The 10,523-nt window shown below is 37.6% G+C and overlaps 1 protein-coding gene across 2 annotated transcripts; it reads right to left on the reverse strand.

Annotated features, from left to right (window-relative positions):
- Positions 1 to 2,402: 2,402 nt before the first annotated feature.
- On the reverse strand, positions 2,403 to 7,936 carry LOC118241850 (uncharacterized). Of its 2 annotated transcripts, XM_081695375.1 has the most exons (5): positions 7,014 to 7,936; positions 5,326 to 5,480; positions 3,498 to 3,946; positions 3,002 to 3,207; positions 2,403 to 2,826 (listed from the first exon to the last, which is right to left on the reverse strand). In XM_081695375.1, the coding sequence occupies exons 2-5, from the start codon at positions 5,475 to 5,477 to the stop codon at positions 2,719 to 2,721; spliced, it is 915 nt and encodes a 304-aa protein (XP_081551501.1). In that variant the 5' UTR covers positions 5,478 to 5,480; positions 7,014 to 7,936; the 3' UTR covers positions 2,403 to 2,718. The 2 variants fall into 2 exon arrangements, with proteins under 2 accessions (XP_081551501.1, XP_081551500.1); XM_081695374.1 differs by having other exon boundaries at positions 5,326 to 7,136.
- Positions 7,937 to 10,523: the final 2,587 nt, after the last annotated feature.

A 10,523-nucleotide genomic window follows, 5' to 3' on the forward strand; every position in this document is an offset into this window, starting at 1 on the left:
CCTCCCATGTGAAGTGCTATATTTTAGTCATTTTCCCTCATTATTCTATTTCTGTTTTGCCTGTTGCTGTGTGTTCATGATCAAGAGATGATGTCACGCACTATGTCCTTCATCTTGATGCTACGGTATGTTTCTTTTGAACTATGGTATTTATTTAATGTAGAAATACAATGCACCACTTGTCAATGAAAATAATAGAGATAGTTACAGAGTAAATAAACTTTTTTTTTTACATGCCTGTGCATCTGTGAAGTAAAGCATGAAGATGCTGTCTTTATTGTGGACTTGATTGTCCTTGATTTACAGCTCTGGAAGAAAATGATCAGTTTTTCTAGTTTTACTCTTGATGGATATGTGTTTGACCAGGCTGAGCAGTTTTATTTTATTCTATAAACTATTGGCAACATTTCTTCCAAATTCCAGATAAAAATATTTTATTTTAGAGCATGTTTTTATGAAAATGACTAATGGTCAAAATAACAAAACAGTTACAGAAATTTCAGACCACAAATAATGCAAAGAAAACAAGCTCATAATCATTTATAAACAACACAGTACTAATATTTCAACTTAGGATGAGTCAACAAATCAATATTTGGTGGAATAACCCTGATTTTTAATCACAGCTTTCATGTGTCTTGGCATGCTTTCCTTCAGTCTTTCACATTGCTTTTGGGTAACTTTATACCACTCATGGCACAGAAATTCAAGGAGCTCAGCTTTGGTTGATGGCTTGTGATCATCATTCTTCCTCTTGATCACATTCCAGAGGCTTTCATTAGGGTTCAGGTCTGGAGATTGGGCTGGCCATGATAGGATCTTGATTTGGTGGTCCCTCATCCACACTTTGATTGGCCTGGCTGTGTGACATAGAGCATTGCCCTGTTGAAAAAAACAACCATTAGAGTTGGGGAACATTGTCAGAGCAGAAGGAAGCAAGTTTTCTTCCTGCACAGTTTTGTAAGTGGCTTGATTCATGCATCCTTCACAAAGACAAAGCTGCCCGATTCCAGCCTGGCTGAAACACCTCCAGATCATCACCAATCCTGCACCAAATTTCACAGTGGGTGTGAGATACTCTGGCTTGTAGGCCTCTCCAGGTTTCCGTCTAACCATTACACGACCAGGTGTTGGATAAAGCTTAAAATTGCACTCATCGGAGAAGATGACCTTACTCCAGTCCTCTACGGTCCAGTCGTAATGGTCTTTTACTAACTTCAGTCTGGTTCTTCTTTGCTTCTCATTGATGAAGGGCTTTTTTCTAGCTTTGCACAACTTCAGCCCTGCCTCCAGAAACCTGTTTCGCACCGTCCTCGCTGTGCAATTCACCCCAGCTGTTGCATGCCATTTTTTGTAGGTCACTTGACATCATTAAGTGACATTTGAATGAGGTGGCGATCATCACAGTCGGTAGATAGTCGAGGCTGCAAGTGCGGGTTAGGAAAGTGTTCTATTCGGCGCGAACAGACACAGGAAAACAGCAGCGGTGCAGCAGTTAGTGATTCGGGTGTTTTCTTTTTAACGTGACCCGATCCCGGGGCTGGTATGGAGTCGTGTTTGTTTAAGGTGCTGATGTATTTGTTTTATAGGCAACTTGGGAGCAGGTTGCGTCCTGAATGAAAGGTAAAACGGTAAAAGTAAAAACGTTTTGAGCGGGTGAACGCAATTTTGGTAAACATGGAGTATGATGTAATGTGTTTGTTGATTTTGTGCTTACTTTGTCGTGATGTGGGATAATCTGTTGTGTATTTTGTGTGCAGGGGGCTGAGTCACATTTTTGTTCCCGCTATGAGTATTTCCTGATTCTGAGTTTTTCAGTAATGTAAGGTTTTATTGGGTGTGGTGTGGAAATATTTATCAGGAATTGTACTGATGAAGTGATTCATGTACGTGTGATGGTGACCACGTTAAAAGTCATTGAAGCCATTTGTGCTTAAACTCAGAACCAGATTTTCCACTCATTGTGTGTTTTAGTGTTTTGTTTTTTAAATTTTATTAAACTTGTCTGACCTGGTACTGGTGGTGTTGCTGTTTTTTTTTTTAAAAAAGGTGATACCTGTTGCACATACACAGATGGAATTTGCATAAAATACTGTGTAATGGTGGAACGTTCCCAAAAAGGCAACTTCTGTTCTTAAAGACTCAAGATAATCTTTCACTGATATGGGTATTTTGTGTTATTTTCATGTTATGTGGCTTCATGTGACCTGTCGTACTACAGTCGTCATAGCAACTCCAGGTCTGTTTACAACACTACTACATTAGTTGGAGCACTTGGAGCTGTTGTGTCTGTGTGCTCCTGGATCTCCTCCCACATGATCTACTGCCACCTCATGATTTACACATTAAGCACTGGCCACAAAGATTTGGAAGTAGGTGGCTTTGAAAAACAGATTCTTTGAGATGCTTTAATGGACAGTTTCACATGGCAGTAAAGTTCATTATGGGAGATTAAAAGAGGAGAAAGTTTTTTTTTCAGTCTTGAATGATTTGAGGCTTAGATGAGAAAGCTACGCTATTCTAATCAGGTACACATACATTGTAAATTGTGTATGACTGACTACAAGGTCATATAGTTCTGATTAAAAAAGGAATGACTGATTGTACCTAAATACAGAAAATCAATATTATCTATAAAAATTACCAAAATATGACCACCAATTAACAGGATTTGATTTGACAGCCTCAGAGGGGAAATGCAAAGTAGTATTTAATGCTTTAGTTTTGGATGGCTGCTGGAGTCTGGTTCAAGACTTTCATTTCCTGTAGCTGTATTTTGAATATTTCAGCAGCTTTACCACAGGAACCACCAAAATTTGACCAAATCTGTAAAAGAGATACAAAAAGCATTTGGACAACTGTTCTGACTTACATAATGAACAATAGACTCCACATTATTCTTATCAGGCATTACTCTAATGTTCAGTGTTTTTGAATTTTTAAAAAATGTCATTGAATATTGTAATTTTACTTTACTGTAACTGTTTCAAATATCAGTTACCTCTGAAGCCTTTTGGATTGAATTCACAAATTCTTCTTTAAGTTCAGGTTCATCAACAAGATCTTCGTTAACAAACGTGTTTTTCTGCATGACACCCAACATAATGTGCACCTTTTCCCAGAAGTTTTTCATCTGAATCAGAATGTTCTGGATTTTAGTCAGATATCGCTGGACCTCGTTCAGGTGGACAGGGCTGGGTATAGAGCCTGATACACACAAACAGAAACAGACTGCTTATTTAAACCAAGAATGAGTACAGGACAGCAAAATTGTGCAGTGTTTTGCTATCGAAGTGTTTTCAGAGCTCTGTGTACTTTTGTATTCTTAAAAATAGATTGTTTACAGTCTCATTTACTAATGTACATGTGTGGAGATGAACTGGTCCAGTAACACTACACACAGAACCCATGAGCTTATTCAAAAAACTGTTCACAGACAGACAAGCATACATAACCAAAAACATTCATCCAGCAGACATCACCCAATCATTACTCACCCTTGTTGATTTTTACTTTGGCCAGTTTCATCTGTTGGACCTTAATGCTCCGCTGTTGGTTCATCAGAGCCGTCTTTTGAGAGGTGAGCTGATTCAGCTGGTTTTCAAGAGCTTTGATTTTTGCAGCAGCAGCGGGGGATGTTGCAACATCGTAAATGGACTTGATTGGAACAATGTACGGCACAATCTCAACGAAGATTCCGAGGCCTGAGCTTTTGCTTGTCACGTCCCTTACATAACTCTCAAGTTCCAGGTTTTTGGCATCTATCTTCCTTTTGGTGTCTTCAAGCTCGTTCCTAACTCTGGCAATCTTTTTTTCAAGGGTCTTTATAGCTCCCTCCATTTCCTGAACTTCCTGGGAAAGCTTCTCAGACTTGGCCTCAGTGTTTGCCTTTTCAGTGATGATGTCACTGATAGTTGTGGCCACGTGTCTGTTGTGTTGAACATAGCTAAATATAAAAAAATGTGAAAATAGTCAACATTCATTTACTTTGTGTGTCTGTAGGTTGAGAAGATTCCAGCTATTTGTTATCAGTCTATGTCACTGCGTCATTAAAGCTGCACTAGGTAACATTTGTTTGTTAAAATTGAAGGAAGTCACATTACTAAGCCAAGAGGAAAAACCTTCTGCTAAAATCTAGTGTCTTTCTGCGAGTCACACTATAAAGCATGAAATATTCATTCAGATTCAAAACTGTTGGATCAGATTTGGCAAGAGTTTTCTGAACCACATCAGATGTCTTTATGAATTAACGAATCACACGCACAGGATCAAAAACAAGGTCCAGCTCGATTGGCTGCTTCCCTGAGTAATGTTACAGGGGGCGTGGCTCACAGTTCTGATATACCTGTGCATGTGTACAGTGCTGAAAGTCAGTGAATTGAAGGATAGAGATACTGCCTCATATGGAGACATCAGAACGGCAACCCCAGTCATCCTCTGCAGTATTACCCGGATGTGACTCCTACACATTCTGTTGACTTTTCAGGGGTGGCAACACCCTGCAGGGGTTCAGGAATGTTCATTTATTTTTGATTGCTGAACAGGTACATTATGTTGGTGGTTTGCTAGCTCGCAAGCAAACAAGCAATTTATTATTGATTTGGAATTTAATGTTATCTTGTGTATTGTACAGGGTAAATGTTAAGATGTTTTAACTATGTAGCCAATGTTATCTGGTAAATTCGTTAATATTATTATATAATCACTTTGCTGACAGTGTCTTTTTTTGTTTCAGGGTTTGTCCTCTTATGTCTGAACAAGGAAAGCCTTTAATCTCTCAAATTATTTCCAGTGCTACCATCTCTCTAATTTATGTATGCAACGATAACTTTAAATGAAACTTGGCTAACATTTCACCTGTGCTACCAATCTGTCGCGTACCTGCTGGATGATTAGAAGAGTAAGTTAGATAATGCACTTACATCCTGACAGAGCATTCCAGAGAGATCTGATCAAATTCTCTATGAAAACTCCTTCAATATGCACTCGCAATCATCCGATAAATTCACTTGGGGAAATGGAAGGCAGCACAACCCACTTTACAAAATGTTCATGATTCATGCGGTTGCATACTTCCACCAGAGTGGTCGCCAATTCTAAAAATCTACATAGTGCAGCTTTAAAGTACAACATATAAATCTTCACATCAGCACAGGTGTCACAGACACCAGAATAAAACTGAAATTGAAGAACTCTAAAAGCTAATAATTATTTAACTTTCAAACTATTAATCTGACATGCATTTCTCTACTAACAGAACAGCACTGCTTCACACCATTTCTATACATCATGGTGATCTAGGCTGCAAAAAATACATGTTGTTACCTTTGCACCATCTTGTCCACATCTGCAATAAGTTCACCAATCCAGGTTCTTGCTTTTTCCAGGTACTTTACCGCCAGTGTTGGTTTGTTTTTTTCAATAGCATGTATCAGCATTGGAAACAGTGATGAAACCAGGGTATGACTGGTGCCCATACACTGTGGTGGAAGGAATAACATAAGATATGCACAATGTAATTTAACATTTACCTCCCCCCTTATATGACCTTTGCTGCTGCTGTTCCTCCATGTGATGGACATATTGGCTACAACCCAGTTACTGAGCTCATTAAGGATTCAGAGACATTTATGGTGATGTGATTACAAACATCTCGCCTCCTGCCTTTCAAATTGGTTCTGTGGTACTTGAGCAGGTCTGATTACTGAAGATCATCACGGTTTCTGTTCTGGAGCGTCAGTTACTGAGGCAGTAGAGTAGCAGCTTGTATTATATCTCTCTTGTAAAACATTTTAACTTGAGGAGGACTGTGAAACACTGAGGTGCATAGTTTATTAAAGTGGTGAAATAATTTGATTATACTGATTGGTTAAACCTTTTTCCTTAATGTACTCTGACACTGTGTGACCTTGTAGCTGTAGTACTTTTAACTCTTTGTCTAGATTGATCATATAAGAATACACAGCAGATCACATCAATCTCCTAATAACATGAAGAATTTACACGGAACCATCAACCCCATCCGCCTCACCTAATGAGGTGGGGATTATCACTCCACCTGTTATGATAATCAGCCCCAAGAGGAAGGAGTTTATAGACTTTTGACCAAGGCAGAGGGTCTGTCTCATCTTACACCACTCTTTCTCCTGATTTGTAAAAGCAAACTTCCAGCTAACAGAGAACATGCTCTGATTACATGCTCTTCAAATATAGAAACAGATGCTATTATGTTACAAAACCAGATGCTATTATGTTACATCTGTCAAAATTTTGATCTTCATTTACTTTGTTTTATTTCCATTGATAACACTTTTAAAATAAACTGTTTGTCAGTTTAAGGATTTGGATTTTAATCTGGAATTACATTTTTTTTTTTCCCAAATGAGAAGGCCATAATTTTACTTAATGTGTCATTATGCCAATCAGAAAGTCCCTTTGAAATGATCAAATTTGTTCTATGGAACAAAAGAGATTGTACAAAATAAATCATTTTGTATTTTTAATATATGGTTTGCTCATTTTATATATTTAGTTAATCAGCTATTTAAATTTACTGGATATTTCATTACATTTTTTCTAGTGTTTTAGAGGACACTGATTCAGTACCTGGACAGGTTGATTCCAGAGTTCTGACTCTATTTTTTTATCCCGAAAATGTAGCGTTCTACTAATAAGAATGCTTTCAGTTGGTTATATTTCTCTTATAAGGCTAATGTTAATTATGGTGGCATGTAGTTTTGAATATCGCTTTATATTAATTTGCAAAATAATTTATCAACACATTTTCTAGAAAACTTTAAACTATCAGTTTGATTTTTTTTTTTTTTTGCTATGTCTGATATTTTAAGGTTAAGTGTTGCTGTAAATTCACTAGAATATCCAATCTGTCATTATAACTTTGGATTCCAGTGTTTTAGACAATATGGTCATTGATTGTAATTAATTCATTATAAATTATTTTCTTCCTGACAGACATAAACGACCAGAGATCTCACCCTACACTGACACCATACCTTCAGCAGAAGAGCTTCAGAGGATCCAAAGAGAAGTTGGGTTTCCACAGCACGCTTCCTGAGGAGCCTCTTCAAGTTTGGAAACTTAGCCAGACACAGGTAGGAGATGTGGTACAGCAGGGATATCTGCTTAGAAGTGGGGAGAAGCTCCTCTGTGAATCCTGGACTCCATACGGAGTTGGTTGGCACAAGTTCTGTGAATCGGTTAAAACATATTTGAATGAAACATGTGGTCAACCACCCATGCTGGTATAATGTCTAAAACTTCTCATGTCCTAAAGAATTGGAAAAAGTACAATCAATCACTCTGAAAAAAATAATAAATTAAAACTTGCTTTTGCTGTTAGCCATTGTATGTAAGACCAGGGAAGACTTGTAATCAGTGTTATCCTATAATTCAGTAAAAGAGATTAGAATGACGACGTCAAACAGAACAACTGGACTACATTTTGATTCATGAACCTAAAATAAAAAATGTGCAAATACTAAGAAGTGAACCTTACCTGTAAATCTTTGTACTTCTTGCTGGTACAGTGTGTTGAGGTCTCACTGCAGAATCTTTATACCATGCACACACCGCCTCTTACACAGAAAGAAATTGCTGTCAAAGGTCTGAGAAAACCCAAGACAAGGTGATGAAAGATAAAAAAAAGGAAGTTTCCCTATAAAACTCTACTTTCTCTACTTCTGTACATTTACATTACATTTCTGTACTGGGAAAAGGCACATCTTTGGCTGAATAGTTAACTGGAATGTTGATAATGCTCATAATGAATGACTAATTGCATAATCAATGTTGTTGGGTAGGTGTCATTCCTATCTGAAGACATAAAGCCAAGGTAGAACTTTTTGCCTTAAATGAAAAGCATTTTTTATTTTAATAATGTGTAATATTGTGTTATTTGCCTTTAGGTTAATATAGGAAATACACCAGAAATTTAATCCGCCCTCCCCATAAAGTCCTATGCATTATTTAAACAAAACCTTTTGCAGGCTTGCCACAATGACCTATTTCAGAGGTCATATTGTTACAAAAGTGAGGAGGACCAGTCTAACTAGAAAATAGAGGCGACACCTTCTGCACCTCATTTGTCAACAGGTTCGCTGGAAGACATGCTGAGGGATGCATTTCTTACATTTTTTCTATCAAGTCCTATAGATAATTCAAATATGAAGTTGTGCTGGACTGCCACAAACCTCCTATTTCAGATTTGTCACGTTATATATTAATTTGTTTATTTGCTTTGTTCTTAATAAATTTAATGCATTTAGTAAATATAATACAATCATCCACTTTGCACCATTGTAGATTCTATGACATTACTGACTTTCCACATTCAGCTGAAAATGGTCAATTGAGAAGTTTATATCTGTGTATCCCACAAACTCCTGAAGGACAAAGCCTTGTGTCTGAAGATGTTTACTATACAAAGTCATATACAGGACACTCATTAACACAGGACACAGGTCTTTTTTTAAAAGAAACCATTTTGAACAGTTTTGCTTGTGCAGTTAGTGTTGGGCTGTCGAGCTGATGCAGGGGTTTCTCATGAGCAGGTCATCTGAAGCACAAGAACAGTTTACGATGTGCATTTTCTCAGGATTCTTTAACAATTAATCTGGTTTGGTCTTAAACTGGCTCTCTTTGTGCATAAATTCTGCTCTTCATTTAAAAATCAAAGTGTCTATTATGATTTCTGCATTGCAACTATATTTCCTTGATTCATAGTGGGCAGTGAAGTCAGGCTAGTCTACCTTCTATAGGCCTAGTTAGCCTTAATGTCCAGGTGGCAGTTTAACTGTGAATAGCAGGGATGTATGCATTTCTCTTCTGGGGAAGAAAAGCACACCTCTGATGAAACAACATGTCTTTCCAGTGAACCTGATACAATCTAGATGCAGGTGAGAGTTTGTTCATTCTACTATCTAGTTATACCAGACTTCCTGCCTTCTGTAGAATCCATACATCACTCTGTAACTTATGACGCAACTCACCTGTCAAAACTAGATAGGACAAGGCTAAACTCCTGCTGAACCTGATCCAGACTAAGTAAGGAAGTAGTGGCGAAACAAGCAGGCCTTGTGATGGTGGATAAGATGCAGAAAACAGAAGTGCTAATAGATGTAAAGTACGACAGGTCAGGTAACCTAGTAAGGGATGGAATGTGGCCCTTTCATAGTGTTTAGATTAGTTTTTTGTTCTGTGTTTGTATTTCACATAAGTCCTATGTGAAATAGAATTAGAAACATTTCTGAAATGAAGGATACCACACTACAAATATAATAGCAGAGCGATACCTGGTGAAAATGGCAAACCCAAAGTAAACCGCTTGCTTGTTTAAAAACAACAGATCACAAAGATCTTCCACAGTGGGCAGGGATGTTCTCTAAACTTCAAGAGATCGAATGTTTGACTCATGGGCTTCCTAACAGAGAAACAAACACATTTTCTTACATCCATGTTAATACCATAAAAAAACCCAATTCTTTGACCTTGAACACTGCATAATATTAAATGTGAAAATTATTTCATTGGAATCAGTTTATTACTCTATTAGTTACGTCCTAAATTTTATTCTTTGACTGTTTACATTTATCTGACTATTTTATCCAAAGCAACTTACAATTATGACTAAATACAACTTGAGCAATTGAGGGTTAAGAGTCTTGCTCAGGAGCCCAACAGTGGTGGAGCTTGAACCAGCAACCTTCTGATTACAAGTCAAGTACCATAACCGCTGGGCTACCATTACCCACTGTTGTTTTTACTCAATCTAAATAACTCTTACAGTTTCGCTTATATATATAGTTTTTTGGTCAGTTCTCATTGTCACTGAATACGTCTTATATCACAAAGGTGTCTTGTCATGTTTTATCATCTAACAATTAAGTATGTGAACACAGAAACTTGAGGCAAGTTGAATTAAAGGACTCTTTGACTAACTTGATCAACACACTGTTTAAGTTTAAATTAAAAATAATAAAACCCTCTAAAATGAAACAAAAAGAAACATCTATATTTTCCAATGCCCAGAAGTATGTTTGACCTTTGACCCAGGAGATATTGTAGTAACCAATGCAAAGCCATGAAAACACACACAGTGTGATCACTTTGTCAGGCTGCCCTACCCAACAGCTGCACCAAACAGGCTGACAACCGTATTACAGTCAGTATTTCATAAACAAAATTCCAACAACCTTGGGATTTCTTTTTGTACTTTGACTTCTCCCTACAATTTCCTTTCAGTGCTTAGGAGAAAGGTGTAAGCAAACACACTGCTGCTGTTTCAGTCTTCAGTTTCCGATTCTATTTACTTAAAACACAAAGAGGACACGACCAGACTGCCGTTTGTTTCTCTGATGGGCTGATGAGTGGTACAGACTGACACGATTGTCCTCAAATTATATCCTTGCATGTCTCTCTCTAGTCCACAGAGGTTGGAGTTAAGACACAAGCCAGATGCAGGAAAGGAAGAACCAGGAGACACAATGACAGAAAAGAGTAAAAGC

The sequence above is a fragment of the Electrophorus electricus genome, chromosome 2, assembly GCF_041902795.1.
Source record: "Electrophorus electricus isolate QZ-2024a chromosome 2, ASM4190279v1, whole genome shotgun sequence".
Classification (NCBI taxonomy): Eukaryota; Metazoa; Chordata; class Actinopteri; order Gymnotiformes; family Gymnotidae; genus Electrophorus; species Electrophorus electricus.